Genomic DNA, 13163 nt, shown 5'->3' with positions numbered 1-13163 from the left:
ACCTCCCTGTGGCCTGTTTTTCAGAAATTCTCTTCATATTGATGGAATTGCTTTAACAGACATTTATTCGCTGATACCATTTCTGAGGGTCAGGAACCTGGGAGTGGCTTATTGGGGTGATTCTGGCTTGGGTTTCCTCATGTGGTTACCGCCAAGCTGTTGACTACCGCCAAGGGTTGCAGTCATCTCAAGGCTCAGTGGCAGCTGGAGAATCCGATTCCAAGCTGCATTGCGTGGTTGTTGGCAGGAAGCTTCAGTTTCTCATTGGCTGTTGGCCAGAGGTCTCCATTCCTCACCACGTGGACCTCTCCATAGGATGTTTCGGTGTCCTCAGGACGTGAAAGCTGGTTCCCCGTGAGGGATTGGTCCAAAGGAAAAGGAGAGAGAGAGAGTATGGGTGATTAAGATAAAACCCAAGACAGAAGCCAGAGTCAGCCTAGTCTCGGAGTGATGAACTATTACTCCTGCCATATCCTACTGACCACACAAGCCACCCCTGGTAGAGTGCGGGAGCGGGCTGCATGAGGACGTGAATACGGGGAGGTGGGGGCCAGCGTGGAGTCTGCTGCCACCGCCTAGAACAGCCCTATCAGATGACAGTGCAGACAGCAGTAAGTCCACAGCCTTGAAAGCAAAACCTTCACTAACACTGCAGAATTGAGAGCACCCCCGCTCGCCTCCAGTTGAGGCCACTGGTCTCCTAGAAGAGGCCACCAGCCTTGCTGACTGGTGTGGAAGAGAAATTTACATTTCACTGTGTCTTTAAACAAGAGGGGTGGGTACCTGAAGTTTTATCATAGTAAAACATTCTAGATCACTATCTAATTTACTTAAGAAAAATGCTAGATGAAAGTCCCAGATCAAATAAGGAAATTCTTGGGTTTCCTTTGTTGCATTCATAATTATAAGTAGAATCTGTCATGACAAAGACCATACGTCACAGAAAAGAAGGTACAGACCTGCTGGGGAGCAAAGGTGTCACCACCAGCCTGGCTGGGCCTGCTGTCCTTCTCCTCATTTGTAGGTTATCAGAGAACTTTTGGTCACCAAGGTGGCAATGTTAGATTTCATCTCTGCTCTGCTCTGAAAGTGAAAAATGTACAATAGCATATAACAGATTTTTTGCTGATGTGCCCTGAGCTCTTGATTCAGTAACTATCACCCAGCCAGCTGGACTCTGAATGTGGGGTTGTGTGGTAGCCACAGAGTTTTGCAACAAGGATCAGGAGGGCCATAGACACTTCCTGTTTTCTGTGGCATATGTTCTATTTGTTGTAGTGGATTAAACTGAATATGTTACATCACTCAGCTGGAATCAAAGTCAAGTAAATATTTTTCTCTCCTATTTTTTCCAAGAAAAAAAATATCACTGATTAAGCTGGTTGAGTATTTATATAACTTAGAAAGTTATACATAGTAAACTTTGTTGCTTCTTTCTCCTGAAATATAATGTGGCCCAAAGATAGGTTCTTTTCCAATGCCATCCTGACAGGAACTGCTTCTCGACTTTGTCTCCCCAAGTTGTATTCATTAAACTAAACGTTTTTACTTTTTTTTTAATTACTAGAACATCAGAACAGACATTGTCATGGATGTTGGCTGCAGTATAAATCCGGCCCTTGACGTAGGCCAGGTATGTGGAACTGACTTTCCTGACTCCCTATTTGTAAAAGTCAAAACTTCTGGGGGATCTGCCAGGAACACATCCCGTTGGCTTGTTCATCGTCTTCTTATTCTATCCCTTTATTCAGAATCCTTCCGTTCAGGAAAGCCACGGAACTCAAATCTCTTAGTGTTTAAAAAAGGGAAGGGGACAAAGGTGTTTCAGGTAGATTTTGAAGAAACATACAGTCTGTGACTGGGGAGCCTGAATGAGCAGGACTAAGCCTAGAGGTGAAAAGTGAGCCCCATACCTGTGGGCTGGAAGTAGAATGCAGTGCTTAGTGCTGAATCCTGGGGAGATGATGGGCTCTGGCTTCAGGGAGTTTAATGTTGGGTTGAGATAACAAACGTCAAATAGTTACAGCAGCTGTTGATGGGTAGCCTATTTTGCCCACAGACATTTTAAAATTTAAATTTGAACTAATTAACAAGATTGAAAAATCACAAGCTATTTTACATGAATTTTCAAATGGCTAGCACCTCTTGGAAACACAGAAAATTTGCCAACACCGGCACTACATTTCCACGAGGAAAAGTTGATTGGCTGCTTCTTTAGAGAGTCACATGCTCTCTGGAAGCTTCACTCACTTTCTTTACCTGCCTCAACCCCAGTGGGCCATTCAGCTCCCTACTTGCAATGGAGCGTATAGTCTGAGGGACTCTCCAATTAGGACATTGACTGGAGAATGGGAAGAATGTATGGGTTGGAGAAGTCAAAGCAGGCTTCCGGGAGGAAGTGGTGTGGACCAGGTAGTCAAAGAATGATCGGGAAGAGGTGTTCCGGGTGGGAGGAGAGTGGAGGAAATCAACCTAAAGAAAGAGCTAAGATTCTGCACACCTTGTGTTCATGGCTGGCAGTGAGGAGAGGCTGGTGGCAGCGCTCACCCATGTCCCAGGAGCAGGATGTGAGGCTGGAGGTAGGGAGCAGAAGAGGGCCGGGCTGGTGGAAGCCTCCAAAGACAGGCACCTCACTTAGCAGGGGGAGGGGACTTGGCCCGGGGAGCAGTCTGGAGTGTTAGGAAGCTTCCTCTAACATCGTGGTAGAGAAGAACATCGCTGCTAATAGATAGAAGTGAGGATGGAGATGGGTGGAGAAAAAATGGCCACAGGAAGGAAAGAAAGGAAGAAGAGACTCAGAAATCAGAAGTCTGTGTGGGGCTTCCCTGGTGGCGCAGTGGTTGAGAGTCCGCCTGCCGATGCAGGGGACACGGGTTCGTGCCCCGGTCCGGGAAGATCCCACATGCCGCGGAGCTGCTGAGCCAGTGAGCCATGGCCGCTGAGCCTGCGCGTCTGGAGCCTGTGCTCCGCAACGGGAGAGGCCACGACAGTGAGAGGCCCGCGTACCAAAAAAAAAAAACAGAAGTCTATGTGGAAAGGTAATTTTGTCCACGTGCTGACATCTAAGAACCGGAGCATTTTTTTTTTTTTTTTTTTTACCATACGCGGGCCTCTCACTGTCGTGGCCTCTCCCGTTGCGGAGCACAGGCTCCAGACGCGCAGGCTCAGCGGCCATGGCTCACTGGCTCAGCAGCTCCGCGGCATGTGGGATCTTCCCGGACCGGGGCACGAACCCGTGTCCCCTGCATCGGCAGGCGGACTCTCAACCACTGCGCCACCAGGGAAGCCCAGAACTGGAGCATTTTAAAGCTGTAAAGGAAGCTAAGCAAGCACACGGTTCGAACCCTTCATGTTACAAGCGAGGAAACTGAGTCCAGAGATGTGAGGCCAGCAGGCTCGTAAGTGAGGAGCTGCTAAGGTTCCGGAGCCCCGAGAGTCTTTCCTGGGGTGCTGGGGTCTGTCGCCAACCAGTCAGAGAGCGTTTCATCTGCCTTGTAGGCAGAAAAAGTCAGGGCATTTGGGCTACGGGCTCCCTGAGGGTTCTTCCAGAGCTGCAATTTTAATGCCAGGCTGAGATTCGAACTCAAGTCCTTTGAGTGAACTTAGCGTTTACTAAGATGTTCAGACATGCTTCGAGGTGAACTTGTAAGTAAACATTTGGAGACATACTCCAAGACATGCTGAAAACCCCCTTCAACTGCATTTTTAAGATTCAGACTAACAGCAAGAAGGTGAAATGTTACTGTTGACTGTCTTTTCTCATATATGGACATTTTTATTTTTATTTATTTATTTTTTGCCTCAGATTGAAGGTGCATTTATTCAAGGCGTGGGACTTTATACAATAGAGGAACTGAATTATTCTCCTCAGGGGGTCCTGTACACTCGGGGCCCAAACCAATATAAGATCCCTGCCATCTGTGACATCCCCACGGAGTTGCACGTTTCTTTGTTGCCTCCGTCTCAAAACTCAAATACCCTGTATTCGTCTAAGGTAAGCTGTGCTCTATGAATAAATGCATGTTTACATGATATCTGTGCCAGGAGGGAGGGGCTACATTCATCTCTTGGTTGTTTGGGGGTTTTGCCAGGATTGTAGGGGAAAAAAGCCCTATTAAACATTTTTTTTGTTTGGCCGCCATGCGGCTTACAGGATCTCAGTTCCCCAACCAGGGACTGAACCTGTGCCCCCCGCAGTGGAACACGGAGTACTAAACACTGGACCACCAGGGAATTCCCAAAACATTTTAATTTTAAAGTAATTTAACAACATTATATAATTTTTAAAAAATACTCCAAATCGTGGAGACTAACCCAAACTACTATTACCATCAGGTTGTCTGATTTTTCATCTTCATGCCAATAATCATCTTAATGCCTATATCTGCTTTCTCCATTTGGGATCATTTCCTTAGGCTGGAATCCTAAGAATGGGAATACTGGGTTAAAATAGTGAATTAGCTTTTTAAAGGAAAAAGTTGTACATGTAATATTTAATATTTTATGTACCCGTACATGCACATATGTACCTATAGATGCACGTATACATAATACACATACATATGTATATATATACAGAGAGAGAAAGAGAGAGTCATAATCTAGTTGACTTGTTTCCCTTCCAGGGTCTGGGAGAGTCTGGGATATTCCTGGGGTGTTCGGTGTTTTTCGCCATCCGGGACGCGGTAAGTGCAGCACGACAGGAGAGAGGGCTGTTTGGACCGTTGAAACTCAATAGTCCGCTGACCCCAGAGAAGATCAGAATGGCCTGTGAAGACAAGTTCACAAAAATGGTATGTTCTGCTCATGCAAGTCTGAATTGTTTTTTCCCCTGTCCTTGTGGTTAAGTTTCATTAACCTGCCGTGGTGGTTTTCCACGGAAGAAGAGGTGACAGGAATCCTGAAGACATCTGAGCAGGAGAGCAGCCTGCCTGCGGTGGGGCTCAGTTCTACACCACTAAGAAAGAAAGGTTCATTCTTCATTTCTTCACTCATCAATTGTATATTCCTCCTGATTAGTTTTGTTCCCTTCCCAGGACACATTAGTCAGGGATAAAGTTCAGGAACTGTGTCCTGAACCCAAGAATCCCAGGCCGAGAATCTGGGCCACCTCCACAGTCTAACTTCCTCGGAAGGAAGTTTAGAGGACAGACAAAACTTCCTTCCAAACCACTGGGAGTATGTGCCATTCCTCATTTGAACCACAAAGTAGGACGGGCCCTTTCCCAACCCCCAGCAGCAGGAATCCCTCCTGCAAGCCAACCCCCTCCCGCCCCGCCCCCCTCCGGCTGAGCAAACATCTCAGCTCTCCTTGGGCGTTCCCAGTGGGCTTTTTCATTGTGGGAGGAGGTCATGCCATTGCCAGCGACTCCTCTGACTGTAAACAAGTTATTCCTTATACTGAGGGGAGAGCCCCGTCCTATACCTCCTCTCATGAGGGCTCTTCACGGTACCCCTTATAGCTCTTCCTAAGCCCCACAAATCGCCGCTTCCCTCTGGAGAAGCACAGAGGCTGATTCCACCTTTCCTTTGTCCCTCTTCAAGCATGAGATGACTCTCATAGCTGTCCTGCCTCGCCTGACCCTCGGTCTCCTCCTGGATTCCTCCACATTTCTCATACTGTCATGGCCAGACCTCTCGTTGTCCTGGTCACCCTCTGGGTGGTTTTTATCCTATTTTATAGTCTGCTATTTGTCACACATCACAAACATTTTCCAAGTTGCAAACATCCAAACTTGTCCTTTTATTCCAGATTCCAAGAGATGAACCTGGATCCTATGTTCCTTGGAGTGTACCCATATGAACCAAATACAAACCTCTGGCGAAGATGGGGTGGCTCTTCCAACAAAGCAATCTATCCAGTCTCAATGCTCTAGGATGATGGGTCTGAAAGACAAATTTTCACAGTTCAGAAATCATTTCACAGAGTATTGCTTTTATAGGATGCTAATTTTAAATGTTCCATTTGGAATTTGATAGATATGCTTAAGCAATTTAGAAATCATATTTTAAATGGCATAAATGCTAACTGGTTTCCTCTAGAATGGTATTCTTTATTATTCTGTCCCTTAAATCCATCCAGCTGAATGGAATGGAAGATGATGGTTTATATGTAATTCATAGTTGGCTTGTATTCACCAACAGAAATTATACTGTCTAGTGAAAGGTGGTTTTCTAAGTAACTTTATTAGTATGAACTGTAAAGTTATCATTTTCTCATTTGTCCCCATCTGCTATCACCCTCTTTTTCTTGTCAGAATGGATCTAGGCACTATGTCTAAAGAGTCTGTAGGACCAAAGAAAAAACCAGATAAATTGAACTTAATCAAAACTAAAAAGTTTTGTGCTTCAAAAGACACTATGAGAAATTGAAAAGACAAACCACAGAACAGGAGAAAATATTGAAAATATTTGCAAATCGTATGTCTGATAAAGATCTACTGTGCAGAATATATTTTAAAACTCTTACAACTCAACAATAAAAAGATAAATAACCCAATTTGTAAATGGGCAAAGGAATTAAATAGACATTTCTCCAAAGACATCCAGGTGGCCAATAAGCACATGAAAAGATGGTCAAACTCATTAGTCATGAAGAAAATGCAAATCAAAACCACAATGAGGTATCATTTCACACCCACTAGGGCAGCTGTAATCAAAATGATGGACAATAGTAAGTGCTGGCAAGAATGTGGAGCCATTGGAACCTTTATCCATTGCTGGGGAGAATGAAAATGGTGCAGGTCCTCTGGAAAACAGCTTGGCAGTTCCTCAGAAAGTTAAACACGTAATTACCATATGACCACTCTTACATATATACCCAAGAGAATTGAAAACGTATGTTCACACAGAAACTTGTACACAAAGGTTCATAGCATTATTTAGAATAGCCCAAACCGGAAACAGCCCAACTCTATAAACTGATATATGTGGTATATCCATATAAGGGAATATTACTGAGCCATACAATGAGTGAAATACTGATACATGCTACAGCATGGATGAACCTTGACAACATTATCTGAGTGAAAGTAGCCAGGCACAAAAGGCCACATATTAATAATATGATTCCATCTATGAGATGTCCAGAATAGGCAAATTCATAGAGACAGAAAGTAGATTAATGGTTGCCAGGCCCTGAGGGGAAAAGGGAATGGGACGGTGATGGCCAATGGGTACAGGGTTTCTTTTCAGGCTGATGGCAACGTTCTGGAATTGGATAGTGATGATGGGTGAACAACCTGTGTATATACTAAAAACCACTGAATTACACACACTTTAAAAGAGTGAATTTTATGGCATGTGAGAAACAGAAAACAAGGAAAAGAGTGAGAAGTTGTGAGATTCATAAGAAATATATCCCAGTGGCCTTTAGTGACAGGAAACCTCAAAGTGGACCAAGCAGCAAGACAGAATCACTGAAAAACTCCAAACATCAGCACTGATGTATAAAGGACTAGAGACTAGAGTATAATATCTTCTCCCTGTCACACTTGCAACTCTTGACTCTTGTCCCAGAGCCAGGTAAGACGGCAAAACTTCTTCAGTGACCTAGGACTAGAGACTAAGGTCATTCTTATTACGGTTACACATGGTTACGTTAAAACCCTTTAAAGAGCAGCCTTTCTCATTCATATCACAAATGATTATGGAGCACCTATTATGTGCCAGGCGCTGTTCTAGTCACTTAGGACATAACAGTAAACCAAGTCAGCAAAGATCCCTGCCCTTGTGAAGATTATAATCTAGTCAGGGGAGACAGACAGAAAATAACAAATATAATTGAATTACAGAGTGTGATCGCAGGAGCCGAGTGCTGAGGGAACAATGCAAGTAGAGCAGGTTAAGGCGACGGAGAGTGAGGGAGGCCTGGAGCTGGTTGCAGCTGGTAGGTCTGGGGATGAGGATGGTGAGGGTCTGAGCCAAGAAGGTACCTGGAGGAAGAGCACATCAGAGCATCTGGGGGCAAAGTCCGCGCCGGTGGGAGTGTGCCTGCCTCTCTGTGGACAGAAATGGCGCTTGTGAGCCCAGAACAGGCCCGGGGAGGGGCAGACAAGCAGAGCCTTGAGACCACTGTGAGGACGTGGGCTTTTAATCTGAGTGAAAGGCAGAGCAGAGAAGTAACACGAACTGACCCATTTTAAAGTCTCACCCTGTGCTGTGGTGACACAGATCAAAGGAGGGCACATTCTTAGGATCCTCACAGCTTGGCTTCCCCAGGTTTTCTGTTTCTTCTGCTTTCTCCCCCTCTCTTTTTGTCCCTTTGCCAACCCCTCCTCCAGCCCACGTCTATAAATGCTGGGATTTCCCAGGGAGCCCTGGGTCCTCATCTCACTCCCTCTCCCTGGCGGGTGCCTTCACTCCTGTGGCTTCTCTGCCTGCAGCCTGGGCTTCTCTCACTCAAAGTCCAGCTCTGAAAACCCAACTTGCCTGTCACTGCCACTTGGATGTCTCAAAGGCACCTCCATCTTAATGGGTCCCAAACAGATCTTCTTGTCAGTGCAGCCATCCACAAGACGCTGAGCCGAAGCCTGGGGTTGGGGGGAAGGAGGGAGTGATCCGAGATGCTCCGTCATCCAGGTGCGCAAGTCCTGTTAATCCCACCTCAGAGAAACGTCTTACATCTGCCTCTCACTCTCTTTGTTCCCATGTTGTCCCGAGCCATCATTATTTCTAACTTGACTATTGCGGTAGTCTCCTCATCTTTGCCCTGTGTTCATTTTGCTTCCCTTCCAAACCATTCTCCAGATTAAAGCCAAAGTTATGTGTAGAAGTATGGACACACACACACACACACACACAATATGATCATGTTACGATCTTGCCTCAAATCCTGCCATGGCTTCCTATTCATCCCACCAGAATACTGTTCCAAGTCCCTAAGGTGGCGTGTGTACCCTCAGTGCTCTGGCTCCTGCCTACCTCTCCAGCATTATCTCACAACCCCCTCTCTTTTACCGTGAGCACTTCCCGTTCTATTTCTCACTTTGGAACCTTTGCCTGTGTCCTCTGCCTGGAAGACACTATCACTTTGACCTATCCTTTTGTCTGTCTGATACTACGTAGTGCTTCTCTCATTTTAAAATGCACGCAAATAACTTGAGGATCTTATTAAAATGCAATTAAGCAAGCCCAGAGGCAATAAGGTAAGCCGGAAGTGGCACATCCAAAATCAAACACAAGGAATTGAAAGAACAAGCAAGCTGCAGGTAACCCAGACCCCGTTACCCACTACTGTTGCATCAGCATGTCTCCCGCAAATCATCCCTGTGGCTACACGGTGGAGTGAGAGGTCCTTTAGGACAAACCGATGGAAAAGGAAAAGTCAGCTTGGTTCACCAACGGGTGGGCTCAGTATGTGTGTACAAGCCAGGTATGGGTGGTGTCTTCACTAGAGCCCCACTCAGAGGTGGTGAGGGCAGATTCTCCTGATGGGCAGAGCTTTGGATGGCGCACCTGGTCATCCATTTTGTGTGGAAAGCTGAGTGGCCCAAGTGGCCCATGGACTCATGTGTAGTAGCGACAATCTCATACGTCATTGGTTGTGCTACCGCACACATTTTGGAAGGTGATTTAGTTGGACCCAGCAGTGTACATACCCTTCGACCCAGGAATTCCAGTTCTAGCAGAAAACACCCACCATGAAAGAGGCAAAGTAGACAAAATGGCATTTGACATTAGCCACCTCTGTCCCTGGTCACTCCACTGCTGACACAATGGATGTGGGAAGGGCCAGGGGGGCAGGGGTGGGCCCTGTGCACCATGTAGCTGCTGCTGAATGTCCAACGGCCCCCAATACAGACTAAAGCTAGTCCCCAGTTTGGCAGCATCCTTCCAGGAGGCCAATTCGCCACTTGGTGGCAAGCTGACAGCATCGAACACTTCTACCCTGGAAGGAGCTGTGATTTATTTTAACAGGAGGAGACGCATATCTTGGGTGAAGGTTTGCTGTGCCTGCCTCCAGGACCTCAGCCATCACCACTACCTAAGGGCTTACTTAGTATTAAATCTGCTCTCTTAAGATCCCACATAACATCACCTCAGAACAATTTACAGCAAATACTGTCACCTGCTTTGCAGCAGGGTGGGGTAAGTGTGAGATATGGGATCCAATGGTCATATCACATCTGTACCACTCAGAAGCGCCTGGGCAATGGAATGACCTAGAGAGGATACAACTGACATGCCATCTGGAAGGCTTGTGGGGATGGAACTCCATCCTCCCAGATGCAGGATACTCGCAATTAAAGGGCTATATGTGATGTCTCCAGTGGACAGTTAACAAACCGGCATAAAATACCTGGACATTTACAGCAGATTATGGTTAATATCCCTTGTATATAAGAAAATTCTTCAAATTAGTAAGAAAGTAAAAAACCTAATAGGAGAAAATAGAGGACAGAAAAATAAATAAAAATATTCACTAAATCTATAGCAAGATGGAATATCTCACAATAACAGAAGGAATGCCAATTATGAACTGAAATTCCCCCAGATATTTGAAAAATGCCAAGTGTGGATGGTACTCAGTGCTGGCGAAGGATATGGGGAAACAGACACTCTCTCATACACGATTCATTGTATTACTGCACATTTTGGAAGCCAGTTTAGTTGGACCTAGTAGCATGCACACCCTCCAACCCAGGAATTCCAGTTCTCAGAATTTGTGCAGCAGATATACTTGCTCAAATGTGCAAAGATAAAGCCTACTTGTAATAGTGAAAAATGGAAAACAATGTAAACTGAGAACAGTTTAATAAATTATGACAATAATAAAAATAGTTAACATTTATTGAGAACTTCCTAGGTGCCAGGTGCTGTTCTAAGCACAACTATTAGCTGATTGAATCCTCACAGCAATGCCCAGAGAGATACTACTATTTTGTCCATTTCACAGGTGAGGCAGTTGAGGCACAAAGCACCTAGGTAACTTGAGAAAAGCAAATTTCGAAGTAATATGAATAGTTTGATTTCACTTTCTAGATTCATGTATGTACATATATTTCATATACGCATGGGAAAATTCTGTATGGATACAGAGGAATCTGGTAAGAGTTAACTCTGAAAAGTGAAAATTGGGAAGGAGAATTTTCGCTTTTACTTTATACAATTTTGTGGTTTTGATTTTTAAAAAATAAGCATTAGCTTCATAATTTAAAACCCTGGTGACGCAGTGGTTGAGAGTCCGCCTGCCGATGCAGGGGACACGGGCTCGTGCCCCGGTCCGGGAAGATCCCACGTGCCGCAGAGCGGCTGGGCCCGTGAGCCATGGCCGCTGAGCCTGTGCGTCCGGAGCCTGCGCTCCGCAACGGGAGAGGCCGCAACAGTGAGAGGCCCGCGTACCGCAAAAAAAAAAAAAAAAAAAAAAAAAAAAATTAACACCTAAAAACACACCTGAACGCATTATATCTACATGATTTAGTTCCATTTCAGATTAAAGAAGGTTCTTGTTGCTGGCTGTAAGAAGGAATTTTATTCCGGTGGGTCGCCCCCAGGGCAGGGAAAAGTGTACATTGTGTAAGAACTAGATTGAGATTGACCTTTCAAATTGGCCTAAGGGAGGAGGAAAGTGAGGGTATCAGAGGGAGGTAGGGAAATAAGACGACTGAGAGCGCAGGCAAACAAGATTTGATGGCAGGAACGCAGACAGAGAGCAGACCAGAATCACCCCTCGGGGCTGCCCTCTGTCCTGCTGGTCACCCTCCCATGGGAGCATCCCGGCCCCTGGCTCAGGTGGACACAACAGCAGGTGCTTTAGGGGCAACTCCACAACATTCGGCCAATTATTCTGGCGTAATGTCTCATTCTAAGGAGTCAGATGAACTTGTTTTCTTTGTGAATGGAAGGAAGGTAAGTTTATTACGCTGTAGTTTCTAAATTTATGTAGAGAAAGAAACCATGGTAGCAAGAAGGTATTAGGTTCAGGTGACCAGCGTGTGAACTGGTGATTGACTCAGTGACCATGGCACTCTATCAATCTGTAGGTCTCTGGGAGGAGGGGGTGGAATCTACTTGTAAAATGCATTAGGACTACTAGATGAAAAGCACTTGATTATATTGATGTCTTCAGACTACATTTGGTAATTGCATGCCAAATTAGGTTGTATTCATCTAAGTGTTAGACATCGATTTCTCTTTATGACCATCTTCCCCATCTCTCTCTTCCTCCCCACTTCCTTCCTCCCCTCTGCCCCAAGCCACCCTCCCCCGACACACACAAATTAGAAGTGTAAAATCTTCAGATCATTTGCAACTAATTATAAAACTTATGACCAGCAAGACTAGAAGAGAAGTCATCCCGGAAAGCTAGGGATAAATTTTACAGTTAGTTCACCTTTTAATCTGTTACTTCTTTAAGTGGGCTTAAATCAGACCTTTGTCCTTAAATTAGGACAAAGGGCAAAATAATTTTCTGGTCCCACTTTTGTTTTGAGTTCTTGAGATTTAACTAAGACACGATCCACGAATGGAATGTGCACTTTGCTTTTCACTGTCTTTAACGCTGGGCCTGAAGGACAACCCAGCATCGTTGTTCTCAGTCCCACTGGCAGAGAGGAAGAGGCAGTTGAGGTTGAAACTGAGCATAATGGTCCCATGTGCGCCCACTCCACATGTACAGAAATGGAGGCTCAGGGCAGCTATGTAATGTGCCCCAGATCACTCAGCTAATAGGCATCAGAGGGACATTGCTTCTCATCTTTCTGCTCCCAGAGTTTGTGCTGCTTCCCCTGCACCAAGTTTCCTCTCCTCAGGTGGTAGCAAGCCTTCTAGAATCCCTTCACCAACGGGAAGTGGCAGTGAGTTGTGCAAATGTTTTCCCGTGGGTGCTGAAATAATGCTATTTGATTACTACTGCCAAGGTCTTGTTTTCTTAACTTTGCAAATATGAGTGAAAAACAGGAGTGTGTTTTTTAGGTAGTATTGAGAGTTAAAACCATTTTACTCAACTCTGTGAACTCAAGAATTTAAAAAGTTTATAATATTCAGTATTTCATAATCTTTTATTATTTTCCTGAAACCTGTGTTGTGTTAGAATGCAAATCCTTGTTGGTTATCCTCTGACACAAAGGCAAACATTTGGCCAAAATAAAGCCAAATACAATACAGTGTTACATAATTTTATAATTGCAAAGAGTGATGTTTGATCAACTCAGGCAAACAAG

At 45.1% G+C, this 13163-nt stretch overlaps 1 protein-coding gene and 1 long non-coding RNA gene across 4 annotated transcripts in view; one reads left to right on the top strand and one right to left on the bottom strand.

Annotated features, from left to right (window-relative positions):
* AOX1 (aldehyde oxidase 1) overlaps nucleotides 1-7080 on the top strand; it is a 70839-nt gene extending 63759 nt beyond the window's left edge. Inside the window, exons 32-35 of one of the 3 annotated variants that reach the window (XM_067741055.1) lie at nucleotides 1568-1633; nucleotides 3806-3994; nucleotides 4626-4793; nucleotides 5753-7080. In XM_067741055.1, coding sequence (XP_067597156.1) covers nucleotides 1568-1633; nucleotides 3806-3994; nucleotides 4626-4793; nucleotides 5753-5803 — 474 coding nt within the window. In that variant the 3' untranslated portion in view covers nucleotides 5804-7080. Of the gene's footprint in view, nucleotides 1-1567; nucleotides 1634-3805; nucleotides 3995-4625; nucleotides 4794-5752 lie in introns of those variants that run through there. The other 2 variants (XM_067741056.1, XM_067741057.1) reach the window with 2 other exon arrangements.
* The window catches only part of LOC137226354 (uncharacterized), a 35691-nt gene continuing 27292 nt past the window's right edge, over nucleotides 4765-13163 (bottom strand). The window contains exons 3-4 of the long non-coding RNA XR_010944321.1: nucleotides 5817-5886; nucleotides 4765-4957 (exon numbers count right to left, since the gene is read on the bottom strand). This is a non-coding gene — a long non-coding RNA (uncharacterized lncRNA). The remainder of the gene's footprint in view (nucleotides 4958-5816; nucleotides 5887-13163) is intronic.

The sequence above is a fragment of the Pseudorca crassidens genome, chromosome 6 (genome assembly GCF_039906515.1).
Source record: "Pseudorca crassidens isolate mPseCra1 chromosome 6, mPseCra1.hap1, whole genome shotgun sequence".
In the NCBI taxonomy this organism is placed as follows: domain Eukaryota; kingdom Metazoa; phylum Chordata; class Mammalia; order Artiodactyla; family Delphinidae; genus Pseudorca; species Pseudorca crassidens.
The sequence above is the reverse complement of the archived record's forward strand: the minus strand, read 5'-3'. Positions and strand labels throughout refer to the sequence as shown.